Here is a 14,819-nt window from a genome sequence, read left to right as displayed (position 1 = left end):
TTTATGGTCACCATCATGAGCTGACTGACCATTATGACAAAAGTGTGTCAGAAATCATATCTGATATTCTTCCACAGTCATTATAACCTTCCATAATTACCGAACTGTACAAAGAAATAATACGACGAGTGCCATATACGGTGCAGGAAATGCTTACCCTCCCTGAGCACCTGATTTCACTCCCGGTTTTAGTTGAGTTTGTGTTGTTTCTTATTGATTATTTATAACTGTTGATGTAAATGTCCTTTGTTTTTGTGAGTCTTCGTTTACTCCTTGGTTTTGATTGTTATTGTCTTTTTTACATTGTAGTAGATTTAAAATTCATCTTCATGCAAAATAAAAGAATCAGCACAAAGAAGATATAGGAAAAGCATTATAAAAAAAAAAAAAAAAACACCGATCTAGCTTTTAAAATCAAATGTATCTGAGAGGGAACTGGTATTGTTATTCATTTTGTGTTTATGAACTTTGGTATAATTTGTTCTAAAAAAATGTTAACTTCATTGCGCGTCAAAAACTGAAATGGAGAAGAAAGAAATTTCATAGTACAAATGAATATAAACATAGAAATTATATCTTTAACTTAAGCATGTTAAGATCTGATATTTATCAAATTGTTACTACATATTGTAATTTCCCGTAAATAATCAACAACACGACTTTGAAAAACGATAAGCATGCAACACATGATTATATAGCCATGGGAAATACAATTAGGGCCTCTTAGATCTTCTTCTAAACAGCAGTTAAACCAATTTCAAATTGGTGTTCGTTTGGCTGTGCTTAATGTGCAGTTCACTGCCACGAACGGCCAAAAAAAGAGACTTTAAATCAGTAGCCTCATTAAAGAGAATACCACGATCTTTGCATGTTTAGAAGCCTTTCAACATCCAATATACACTCCTCTTCCAGTGGCGTTTTAAAATTCCTCGGTCTTCATTCCGGACACCATTTCATGCAGGACATATCTTTTGTATCGTTGCATCAGTTTTAGACTTATACCCCGAATTTGATATACACAGTCATCTCAGTACCAGAATCTATGACAAACGAGACGATATTTGTTTTTGAAATTATCAATTTCCCACACCTTAGTAGCAATATACCAACTTCACCTGCATATGGGATATACGTTTCCTAACTTATTCGATATTATAAAACCAGGTTCAATCCACTATTTTCTTTTTAAAAATGCCTCTACAAAGTCAGGAATATGACTGTTGTTGTCCATTCGTTTGATGTGTTTTATCAGTTAATTTTGCCATTCGATTTGAGACTTTCCGTTTCGGATTTTCCTCGGAGTTCAGTATTTTTGTGATTTTGTTTGGCTAGTTTGTTCATGTATTGAACATGAATGAAATATTTGCCGCTGAAATTTGAGCAACCGATAATGTAATTGAAATCGTCTATGAAAACATTTTGAAGTTTGATTATAATTTATTCATCGCAACCTTTCTTATCTAATTTACCTGTTCAAACTCGCACCTTTATAAGTGACGTGTCAATAACCGAATAATGGTCTCCGAAATGTATATAATTATTGATTAACAAATTAAACCAGCATCTTTGCAAACGGTATGTATTATGTTCATTTTAACTCTTGTGCTTTTTTAGTTTATTTAATATTACATGTTTAATTTCAATTCCTATATGTTACTCATTTCATTGGATAACCGTGTGATGCAAATTTTGATTTTTTAATGTCTTACATTTATTGAAATAATCTTAAACTGTGTACAAACATCAAAGAACAAGTGCAATCGAAAAACAAAAAAATATTGAAAAGACATTGGCATGTGACCAGATAAAAGCAACAGTAGTATACCGCTATTCAATAGTCACCAATTGATTGAACGAAAACAAATATTGGTCACAAACCAAAACCAAGGGAATCACCACTAAAAGAGGAAAACAAAGGAGTGACAAAAATACCAACAGACGTAGAGGCGGAGTATTTGATAACAACTGCTATATTTTTGACTTGGTACAACTTAAGAAATAAATTTGAGTTTTTAACCCTAATCCTAAACCCTGTTTTATGACCAGCAAAAACCTCTTGCGTATATGAAAATCTGAACAATACTGCTAAATGACAAAATTACGTGACAGAAATACAGTAAAATTGACTGAAATGTTGAAAAAATAAAAACCACATAGTATGCAATTTCTGCCTTCAAGTCGCTTTCCAGATTTTCCTTAATCAGAAACTTTCTAAGTCAAATATTTGAGATCTACAAATATAATAGAACCGAAACAGTTGAAGATATATAACCAGAAAGAACACTAAAATAGCCAAATCCATCAAATTCAACACTTCCTGAGGGACTTGATATTTAGGGTACTTTTTAATTTCAAAAGTTATAAAAGACCAAATGTAGAAGAGTTTGGTATCAATTATATCAGTACATGACAACCTATATTTATATTTCATGTTTGATAAAATGTATGTACTTGTTAATACAGGGGATATTAAATTCTCAATCATTATACATTTACTCTGATCTTACATTCTGTTGACTGAAAATTGGGGTATATAGTCATAATTTCTAAAGATTGTATTAAAGAATGTAAAACCGGAAGTTAAGCCGAGATATATTATGTTCATAAAACATGATAACTAATATATTTCGTGTTTCTATCAGGAAAACTTATTCGAAACTTTTGTCTGTTATATTTCTTCTATTCGTAACTTCCATGTATATCGTAAAAAACGTTTTATTTCATGACGGTCTAACGAATTAGGAGCATGTCATGAAATACTCTTAAAAAAGGTTCTGTCTACAAAGGCATATGGGTACGTATACGCTATTTATTTCAGATATATGGTAATGGTAACCGTTTCCTCGATTCCTCTGCCCAATGCGTATATTTTGAGATTTTTTCTAAGCTGTTACATGTTAAAATATGTGATTAAATTTTCGGGGAGCGAAATAAGATAAGAACAGTGCCCGGAAATTTAGAAATGATCCTTCAATACTTATCTGTCTTGACTGTCCTTTTGGTATCTTTCGTCCCTCTTTTATCGCTTCTTTGAATAAACTTATTCTAAAAGGTTACCAATCAACACTGTAATAAGATCATTGAATATTGTTTTTATTGGTATAAATATAATATTAATTTGTAATCAGTAAGTTAAAAGCAAACTAAATATTATTTGTATGTTATATACATATACACATTCATGGATCTACAATCTGTCGATACCTGTATTTTAGCATTGCAAAATGTTATGTTTTCCTCTGACTGAATATGACGTCTTTATACTAAATCCATTGGATGTTGGATGTGTACGGATTGATATTTTAGGTTTAGATGCATGATTTATTTATTAGTTGTTATTGGCTTTGAACTAGCTATCACTTAACTGCGAGTACTCTCATACCTGTTCCTAGTGTCTTTTTGTTGTTTGAATGTACAAGTATCCAGCCACGTTCACCTGTTTTGTTGTCCATCTGATGAGTTAAGACTTTTTCAACTGATTTTTATAGTTCGTTCTTATGTTTTACTGTTATACCACTGTCACAGGTTAGGGGAGGGTTGGAATCCCGCTAACATGTTTAACCCGGACACATTATTTATGTATGTGCCTGTTCCAATTCAGGAGCCTGTAATTACGTGGTTGTCGTTGGTTTATGTGTTACATATTTGTTTTTCGTTCATTTTTCTAAAATAAATAAGGCCGTTAGTTTTCTCGTTTGATTTGTTTTACATTGTCATTTTGGGCGCTTTTAAAAATGCTTCATGGGCTTTGCCGTACGTAGTTTTTAATTCCGGTGTCATTTGGTCTCTTGTGGAGAGTTGCCTCATTAGCAATCATATCCAAATCTTCTTTTTCATATACACAACATTACTGTACTTTTCTGATTTCCTTTGCGTTGTGCATGAGATCAAATAAAATTATCATAGTGCAATAAAAGCATCATTTATACTTACAAAAATATATACTAATTTCAGAATAACCATGGCAGCGTTGGGTCGATCATGTGACATTTGCATGAACCTGCATGTTACAAAATCTGCCAGCGTTTGGTGTTCAGAATGTGAAGAGGCGATGTGTGAAGATTGTGAACCAAGACATCGGATACAGAAAGCGACAAAGAACCACAAGACAATATTAATTAAAAATTATCTACAGTTACCAGAATCGATTACCAACATCACGTTGGAATGTGAAGATCACAATCAAAAATTAGATTTTTACTGTTCCATTCACAGCGAGCCTTGTTGTACGCGTTGTGTATCAGAAAAACACAAAGACTGTCGGGAACTTAAACCATTGCAGGAAGTAGTTGATGGAGTCAAGTCGTCTGCTGCATTTTCTGATTTAGAGGACAGAGTTAATGATATGAGTCAAGCTATTGGCCAGATGATTCAAGAAAAAACACAGAATAAATCGAATTTAGAAGTTAAGAAAAAGACACTCATTGCGGAAGTTGAACGTGTTCGAAAAGCATTAAACAGTTATTTGGACACAATACAAGGTGAACTATTAAGTAAAATAGGAGAAACCAAAGAACGAGAAGGAGATATAATCGATTGCCTAGTTAGTAAACTCTCGATAATTCAAGCAAAGGTCGATGAAATAGCGGATGCCGTTATGAAAACAAAACAATATGCGTCTAATTTTCAGACTTTTCTGGGTGTTAATAAATGGACCCGAGAGATTGAAAACCAAGAGAAAGAAATACTAGCATCTCAAAGTTATCAAAGTATGGCTAATGTAGATCTTCAAATAAAAATTAGTCCAATCTTGAAAAAGTTTGAAAAAGATGTATCCGAGTTCGGGAAGATAGAGGTTAATTATTCCCCACGGATGAAACTTGTTTTACAGAAAGATAAACAAGGACAAGGTCTATTAGTCCCGTCTTCACAGACTATAAGTAAAATTAAACTGTCAAAACTTCTTTCTTTTGAAATACCACAGGGGGGTTTAGGATGCCTGATAACAGGATGTGACGAGTTTGAGGATGGTCGAATCGTCTTCGTCGATTGTATCGAAACGAATAAAAGACTAATTATTATGTCTTGTTTCGGTTCTTTCCTGAAAGAAATGAAATTTAAGGATAAGCCGCTAGATGTCACAATAATAAACTCGAATTCAGTAGCTGTAACATTTGTGGACAAACAGAAAATTTCTATAATAGATGTAAACACATTTAATATATTAAAGGAAACACATGTAAACAAGAGGTGTTTCGGAATAACCTCTATAGATGGAAATCTATTCGTTTGTTTGGATGATAAAACTATACAGAGCTTTGATTTGTTTGGCAATGTCTTGGCGACATTATCACAAATGAAGTTTGCAGCATACTGTTCAGGAATGAATAACAAAATATATTATGCAGCTTACGATAGTGATGAAATATTCTGTTGTAATTCTAATGGTAGATGTCAGTGGAGCGTCAATTGTGGAAAGTCTAACTATCCGATCGATATAGCAAATGATACATCAGGAAATGTGTTCGTAACATGTCAAAAATCCAACAAAGTGATTGTGATTGACCCTAATGGAAAAGAGTATAGAGTATTGCTGACCAGTGGTGACGGACTAAATCAGCCTATGACAATCCATTACAAATGTTCAAGAAACACACTTCTTGTATGTAATCATACATCGGGACAATGTTTTATGTACAAAATCACAACTTAAGGTAGCGCTACAGTCTAACAATGATTTTTTTAAGATATTTTTTTTTATCACATAATTTAAAAGAAACTATTATTTTGCACAGTTTGTATAAAAGTCATTTTCATATCACAACAGTGGGTAAATTGATAATGATATTATTTAAATAAAAAATATGGTAATTAATCGAAATATATATGAGGGGCTAACATGTCAATAATTTGTTAATTCTAGTGACCAGATGGTAATACCTGACCACAGCATAAAAGGTGTAGTCTTATCTCATAGTATCATGTGTTTTGCAACAAAAGTAATTTATGACATGGAACTAAATAGAGAAAAGGGAAAAGATATGAAAAAGAGAAAATCTAAAGGGAAAAAATCAAATCAAGATAAAAAAAAAACCTGTATAATATTATGCATAAGAGTGTGAAAGCCTCTGACAAACTTTGAATTAAGGTTCTTACTACAAACAAAAAGAATATTCTCTGAATCTGTCTTCCGTTAGGAGTTTCAGGCATTTCACCAATTTTAAGTTTATGTGAAATATTTCAGTTTCATAAAACTCAAAATGCATGTGGGATAGTCTATTTCTAGGAAGGGGATCACGGTCTTGTTCTTTCTTATGAACATGTCTCTTATTGCATAATTTTAATTTTCAATAAAATTTCATAGTATATTTCTTTTTTAAAATACAAATGAAAATATTTTTTATAGTGATATAAATGATGTTAAATATTGATTATATGCATGCAGCTGGTCATTCCTGCTATTATCTTATCTTAGTCATCACTCAAGACATTTTACGGTCGCCATCATGACCTGATTTGCCATTATGACAAATGTCTGTCAGGTATTTTATCTGATATTCTTCCTCAATCATTATAACCTTCAATCATTTCCGAACTGTACAAAAAATAACTCGACGAGTGCCGTATACGGTGCAGGATATACTTACCCTTCTGGAGCACATGACTTCACTCCCTGTTTTTAGTGGAGTCCGTGTTGTGTCTTATTTATTATTTCTAACTGTTGATGTAAACGTCCTTAGGTTTTGTGAGTCTTTGTATTCTCCTTGGTTTTGAATGTTATTGTCTGAGACTGTCTGGACAGAGACAGAGCTTCGTCTATAGTTAATTACTATATCACAGATGTTGGTCAAATCTGTGACATCAAACTCTGGTCAAATGTCAAGTTAGTGATGGTCAGTGCACATATATATAATGCACTTTTTTTTAAGTATTAGAGCAATAAAGACATAAAGTGTGTGGTTCTATTGATACTCCTGGGTGTTCTCAGTGTAATTTTTGTATTTTTCATCAGATTGCTAAGCAAATAATTAAAATAGAATATACAGATGTCCAAAGATGAAAGCTGAAATGAGGTTTGGCATCCAGCATTTAAATCAATATATCCTCTTACTGGAGGCATACATAAAAAATCAGAGACAACGTTTCGTAGCTGGAGTATGGTTGATTAAAACGATGAAAATAAATTATTACTACCATTAGACCTGAATTTGCTATTTTTATCCAAGCTGGAAGACCACTTTTTTGGCAATTAATGAGCTATTTTTTGAAGATTAATCATACCAAAAATGAATTTATCTATAAAATAAGAAGGAGTATTGTTTCAGCTTTAAAATGAGTTAAAGATTTAAATAATCCATTGAGTAGTTTTGGAGAAAATATTTTTTAAAGACTGTTGGTTGGAGTCAAAATAATCTGACTGTAGTGCTACCTTAAATGATTTTTCATCTCAGATCCTTTTTTATGATTTTCTTGCGGACGAATTACGACTTTTGCCAATCTAAAATTTAAGCCTGTATAACAGAGACAAAAATACCTAAACTGGTCAGAATTGAATTTATTAATTTCTCTAACAAATACATAAATACGACAAAAACAAATGACTTTTGAGAATTGATTCTGTCTTATTATCTGTATTTATTTTTAGAGAAACTTATCAAACTTGGCGTTTTCAATAAAACCAAATTTGAAGGAAACACATCAACTATACAAGGGGACAAAACGGAACAACAGAAACACTGAAGTGCTAAAAAAAAACACGCCAACACACATATCAACGGACTATGTGTTAATAACTGCCATAAACCTGACTTGTTACAGGAAAATTTAAGAATACCAATGGTTGGTTGAACCTGGTTTTATCTGAAGCCGAACCTCCCACTTATATTGGAATATTAAAAATACTGCTTTCTAAATAACTTATTACAGATGTATCTATGCTTTTCCGGACCTTGCAGATATATAACTGCACTCCATTAGCTAAGCTTTGCTTACTTAATCTTTCACTCTAGATGATAGAATGGTGACTACTATGCCGGTTGTTTTTGGTTCTTTAGAAAGATCGTGCATTTTAACGCATGATTTTTTATACATAGTATTTTATAACAGTTAATTTATATAACTGACACTTTACTTATGGATGTGAAACAATGCTTCTCTTGGCCCAATAGAGAAATCACACTAATAATTTTTTTAGTAAAATTAGATTAATGCCACTTAGTACAGAAGTAGAGGTCCTTGTTCAATGATAGTTTTGGCAGACTCTTTAGCACGATTATACATACCGCAGAACATGGATATAAGAAAGACAACTCTCATTATACCGCATCAATGAAAAAACTGTGACCTGCTCGTTTGGCGAATTTAAAAGTACTGAAACCTGTTGAAAGTATTGTTTGGCTCACAAATGTGTTCTTCACAGGAACAACAATGCTGCATCATTTACTACTTAACATAAATGATGCGATTTGCATGAATTCGTTTATAAAGAATAATTTTCTTTGGTGGTCACATACAAACTCAAATAACAGTTTTCTTATCAGGTCATTATTTATTTCCAGGAATCTGGTGTCATCATAGGTAACTGCTCACTGTTCACTACGATGGTGTAAACAAACAGGAACATCCTATCCAAGCATTCAGCATGAAAATACTTTTTAGGAATTTTTGGACCTCAATGCTCGTCAACTTTGTACTTGGTTGGTTTTAAAACTGTTTTGATATAAGCGTCACTGATGAGTCTTATGTAGACGAAACGCGCGTTTGGCATATAGCATTATAATCATGGTACCTTTAGTGACTAATTATGCATAAACATAAAACAGGAATTCTACATATTATAACAATTTAGTTGATTTATAGCTTAAAGTTTATCTAAATGCGAAATAAAACTTTGCATTAGCAGGCAAGGAAGAACTGGAAATATTAGTTCAATAAATATATTTTTTAAAATCGACCTTTCAAAAACAAATATAGGTGAAAAGGAAACTTATATTGGGGTGGTGTTAATGCACTGTGGTATCATTTGTTCTAAAAAAAAAGATTTGATATCAATTATATTGTAATTAACCTAATTAGAAAAATTGGCTTTTTCCCTTAAAAAACCAACAACAACAAGAACGTGAATCATGCAACATGTGATTACATCTAGTCTGGTACGCCGGCAGTTATTGAAATTCTATACAATTGGTATTTTTTGTTTAGTCATAAGGCATACTAAATGTTTTCCGGGGGGGGGGGACTAATCTAGATTACTTCAGACTAGAGAAAGAAATATTAGGTCTTTTCTAAACCAGCGGATAAACCTTTGCAAGCATTGGCTTTTGTTTGGCTGTGCTGGATGTACATGTTCACTTCACTGCTACGTCTGGTCAAAATGGGGACCTTCAATTAGAACCATTTAGTGGAAAAAGTGCCATGCTCTTTGCACTGTATGATACCTGCAACAACCAATAAAAACACCTTTTTCATTAACAGTTTGAAATTCTCTGATTTTCTTCCCGAACGGCCTTTATAACAAAACCTATTGATTGTATCTACAGTATTTATTCTTATGCATGTGTAAAACATGCATGACATGTTGACCACTGGACGTTGAGCAACTAACAATCAATTAGTCAAACCCATGTTATTCAAATCGTCTATGAGTACGTCACAATTGTTAACTTTGAATGTAGTATATACTTATTGATTTAAACGCAACGTTAAGTTTTAACATACTTTTTTAAATATTTAAAATGTATTGTTTAATTTACCTGTTCAATCTCGTCACTTGAAAACATTACGTATCAATAGCCGAATAATGGTCTTCAAAATCTATTCATCTATTGAATAATCAGTGAAAAGGAAAACACACTTGAGGTGTGTGTAATTTTTGAATTGTTGTATTTATACATTTACGGAATGTTTTACGTATATTTGTTTAGGCTAACACTCTTTTGACTGATTATTACATTATACTTTCGTTTTCTATAATTTCTATCATATCATTGAACGGTAACTATATTTTACTGAGTATTCCTGAGAAGTCTTTCTTTTATATAAGTAAGCTAAAACCGTGTATCAACGTCAAAGAGCATATACAAGCAAACTAAAAATAGAATATTGACAGACACTGACAATAAATCAGAGCTATCAATTACAAACCCCCTTTTTGTCTCGCCTTGTCGGAGTCAAAAAGCGAGACATAGGTATGCTGTTTCTGACGGCGGCGACGCGACAGCGTCAACAATGTAAATAAACTCATCATAGAAACCAGGAATAAAACTTTATATTTAAGCCAGACGCGTGTTTCGTCTATAAAAGAGTCGTCAGTGACGCTCGAATCAAAAGTTGAAAAGTTCCTAAAAGTTTTGCCAAATACAGCTAAGGTATTAGTTTGTGATTAAGTTGAGTTTATGGTGAAACACAAGTGGAAGGTCAATCATATTTAGTATGCAGTTGTATAAGCATTGGCACATCTCATTTCCATAGAGATTATTTGGCCCTGTCCCTCAGTCGTGGTCTATTGACTTTGAAACTTTTGCTTATTTTACATGTATTAGTTTGTGATTATGTCTTTTTATGGGGAATCACAAGTGGTAGGTTAATGATATTTTGTATGCAGTTGTATAAGCATTGGCGTATCTCATTTCCAAATTTGTGTATGTTATCATGTATTAGTTTGTGATAAGGTCAGTTCAAGGGGAATTATTTGTGGTAGGCCAATTTTAATTGGTATTCATTTCATTTCCATGAAGATAATTTGGCAGCGCCCCCTTAGTCATGCTGCATTGACTTTGATTTTTTTTTATAAGTTATCATGTATTGGTTTGTGATTAGATCAGTTTATGATGAACTGCTAATGTTAAATCAATGATATTTGGTATGCAAATTTATTTACATGTACAAGTATTGTTTCCATGGAGGTTATATAGACCAACCCCCTCTTCATGCTTCATTGACTTTGAAACTTTTACATTGTTTACAAGTTAAGTTTTGTATTTAGGTTTGGGAACGACTTAATAAATCAATGGTATTTGGTATGCAGTTGTATTACCTTTGGCACATCTCGTTTACATGTAGATTGTTTAGCCATGTAACTCAGGCATGGTTAATTGACTTTTAATATTTGCATAACTTGTGCAAGATGTTAAAGTTTTACTATTTTGATTTCAACATTTGCATAATCAAAATTACAAAAAGGCGAGACATATCTCTGTGATAACAGTTTATTTTATGTTAAGAACAACTTTGACTCCTTGCCTAACTATTAATACTGTGTTGGAAAAACAGTTTTTTTCATTTGATCAAAGTATGACATTTTATCTTCATTTGGTTCATATATTTTTTTGGCTAAGATTCCAAAGGTTAACGATTTTTTTAATTTTTATGGGACTGTCATACAAGTAAAGGGTTAAGCTAGCTATAAAACTAGGATTAATCTACCGTTATACACATGAAAATGCCAGTACCAAGTCAGGAATATGTTGTTTGAAACTTTTGATTTTGCGATTTGACTATAGACTTTCTGTTATGAATTTTCCTCTGAGTTCATTTGTGAGATTCTATTTTTTACATTTTGTTTCTATCTTGTGCTTCTAAAGATACAGGTACTTTATTTACCAGCAGGTTCCCATATACACATGCAGGCGTTACTAGGATGTTAATACATAAAAACGCATAGTTCACAATTGGGAAGCTAAAATCATCTCTTATCGTAAAAGGCTTGTTTTCAACCGACCCTCATTGTCAATTTCTAGATGGAAGTCAAGATATGGGACATAATTAACTGTATTTGTGTTGTCCTTTATATTTACCATCGGGAAGAAGCCTCCACCAGCATTATATATAGAGTTATTGTAAGTCTTTTTTGTTCGTCTAGCAGGGCTCATTTGTCATTTACATGGATCAATTTTAATATTTATTGTATGTGGTATTTGAAATCTGACCTGTATCTGCACGTCACTTAATATGTGTTAACTTATCAGTAAAGCAGACTAGTCATTTTATCGTGTGATTGGTGCTGGTGTGTCTGTTTTTTGTTTCATGCGTATTTATGTACCTTCATAGTTGTTAGTGCCAAAATATTACACAGTTAACAACATATCCAGCTATTCCAAGTGCTCTTTTAAAAGTGCAAATCATCATCTTACATTTTTTGGCATCCTTTGTTTTGTTCAAGAGATCAAATAAAATTATCATTGTTCAATACAGGAATCATTTATGCTTTCAAAATATAGTAATTCAAAATTTATACAAATTTCAGTACTGCAATGGCGACGTTAGATCCATCATGTGACGTTTGCCTGAACCTGCATGTTACAAAATCTGCCATTGTTTGGTGTTCCGAATGTGAAGAGGCAATATGCGAAGAATGCCAACAAAGACATCGCATACAGAAAGCGACCAAAAACCACAAGACAATACCAATAGAAGATTATCAAGAATTACCGATATATATAGCCAACATCAAACTGGAATGCGAAGATCACAATCAAAAGTTGAATTTCTTCTGTTCCATCCACAGTGAACCTTGCTGTACGCGTTGTGTCTTTGAAAAACACAAAGACTGCCGGGAACTTAAACCACTACCGGAAGTAGTAGAGGGAGTAAAGTCGTCAGCTGCGTTTTCTGATTTAGAAGACAGAGTGAAAGATATGAGTCAAGTCATTGGTCAGTTGATTGAAGAAAAACTATACCATCAATCCAATTTAGAAGTTCAGAGCCATACAATCATTGCTGAGGTTGAACGTGTCCGTAAAGCAATAAACAATCATTTAAACTCAATCCAAAATGATTTGTTGTATAAAATAGAAACCACAAAAGGACAACAAAGTGAAAATATCGATTTACTGGTTAGAAAACTCTCACAAATGAAAACAAACATTGCTGAAATAGCGAGGGGTTTGGAAAAGACAAAACAGCATGCATCCGATTACCAGACCTTTCTTGGTGTTCGTAAATGGATTCCGGAGATTGAAAACCAAGAGCAGGATGTTATATCCATAGAAAGTGACCACGGGAGGGCTGATGTTGATCTTCAACTGAAAATGAATAAAATTTCAGATCAGATGGAAACACAATTATCCGAGTTTGGTAGATTAGAGATATATTTTTCACCACCGACGAAATTTGCTTTACGAAAAGAGAGACAAGGTCAAATTCTTATAATACCTTCTTCTCGGTGTTTAAGTAAATTAAAACTTTCAAAAATCCGTTCGTTTGATATACAAAAAGTGGAGTCTAAACGCGACGAAAATAATTTTATAACAGGTTGTGAAATGTTTGAAGACAACCGAATAGTGCTTATCGATAAACGAAATAATAGACTGGTTATACATGATGAAGGTGTTTACATAAAGCAAATACGATTTGAAGATACGCCGTTAGATGTTACAATAATAGACTTAAACACAGTAGCTGTAACTTTCGTCGAGAAGAAAACAATTTCTTTGGTAGATGTTATCTCATTCAAGATACTGAAGACAATACCTTTAGTAAATAAATGTTTCGGCATATGTTCATTTTCTGGAAAACTAGCCGTTTCATTGAATGATAAAATTATTAAAATTTTGGATCATTCAGGTACTGACGAGTCGATAGTTTCTAAACAAGACAATGCCACATACTGTTCAGTTATGAGTGACAAGATGTGTTATGCAGCACAAGCGAAGGGTGTGATATACTGTTGTGATTTAAATGGAAGTGTTCAATGGACATTCAGTTGTGGTAAATCAGACCATCCACAAGGTATAGCGCAGGATGCGTTCGGAAATGTTTTCGTGACATGCGAAAAAGCTAACATGGTTATTATTATTAATTGTAATGGGACGGAGTCCAGAGTTTTGCTGACCAGTGATGATGGATTAACTAAACCAATAGCAGTCCACTACAACCGTAAAACAGACATACTTCTTGTCTGTAATAAATCTGGACGATGTTTCATGTACAAAGTACAGACCACAAACTAAATTAATTGGTTGCATCAGAGAACGTTTATACTATGTTGGTGACGGGTTTGTTGTCGTTGGAGAATTATGACTTATCGATAAAAAAACACTGTGTAATTGAATTTAAATCTTGAATAGATATGAATAAAAGAGGATGAGTCTGCCTAGTTCGTAAAAACAGCAACCCATCGAAAATTAAGAGAGATATTGAAATCAAACTACGGTTTTCAACAAGATCATCATTCTGAATTACAAACAAAAATATTCATTTCATTACCATGCTAAATGAGAATATCACACAAAAAATAGTATCAAAAGAAATAAAAGCAGCGTCTACCAAATAGACCCATACATATCGTTTGATATCGAGGGTTCTGAAATAAATTGATCAGGTTTGTTAGCTGATTGATATCTATATTTTGATACCCAAATTCTATCAACTAAGAAAAACCAAAAAAGAACAACCTAACAGTGAATTACAAAACAGGTGTGCGCTATTCAACATTGGTTTACTGTGTTTGGCAAATCTTTTAAGAATTTTTGGTCCTCAATACTTTTCAACTTCGTACTTTATTTGGCCTTTTATAACATTTTTGATTCGAGCGTCACTGATGAGTCTTTTGTAGACGAAACGAGCATCTGGCGTAAATATTAAATTTTATTCCTGGTATCTACGATGATTTTATTTACGTAGTAAGTCTGTTTCTAAGACACCATAAGCAAAGGGTCATCAGCATTTAGTATATATGGTCCATGACTTTATAAGTTTTGAACAGCGGTATACTATTGTTGCCTTTATATTGAATAATAATTATAACTGAACATGTCCGTTTGTCAAGATTTAACTGACCAAAATTTTTCAATGTTTTTTTTGGCAAGAAAAACAAAGGGCTCTCAAAAGCCTGAATCGCTTACCTTGGTTTTTTTTTTGCTTTTAGCTTTCGTTTGAGA

The 14,819-nt window shown here is 32.9% G+C and overlaps 2 protein-coding genes across 2 annotated transcripts; both read left to right on the top strand.

Moving 5' to 3' along the window:
* Positions 1-3,961: 3,961 nt before the first annotated feature.
* On the top strand, positions 3,962-5,653 carry LOC134692585 (uncharacterized). The gene has a single exon (XM_063553042.1). It carries the CDS (start codon positions 3,962-3,964, stop codon positions 5,651-5,653), a length of 1,692 nt encoding a protein of 563 aa, XP_063409112.1.
* A 6,538-nt stretch (positions 5,654-12,191) lies between these two features.
* Positions 12,192-13,889, top strand: LOC134692583 (uncharacterized). Its single transcript, XM_063553041.1, has one exon. It carries the CDS (start codon positions 12,192-12,194, stop codon positions 13,887-13,889), a length of 1,698 nt encoding a protein of 565 aa, XP_063409111.1.
* The last annotated feature ends 930 nt before the right edge of the window (positions 13,890-14,819 follow it).

This window comes from Mytilus trossulus, chromosome 12 (genome assembly GCF_036588685.1).
Source record: "Mytilus trossulus isolate FHL-02 chromosome 12, PNRI_Mtr1.1.1.hap1, whole genome shotgun sequence".
Lineage (NCBI taxonomy): Eukaryota > Metazoa > Mollusca > Bivalvia > Mytilida > Mytilidae > Mytilus > Mytilus trossulus.
Note: the sequence above shows the minus strand (reverse complement) of the source record. Positions and strands in the feature narration are given on the sequence as shown.

Coding starts and splice junctions, on each gene's coding strand:
- LOC134692585 (XM_063553042.1), top strand. CDS start 3,962: ATGGCAGCGTTGGGTCGATCATGTGACATTTGCATGAACCTGCATGTT.
- LOC134692583 (XM_063553041.1), top strand. CDS start 12,192: ATGGCGACGTTAGATCCATCATGTGACGTTTGCCTGAACCTGCATGTT.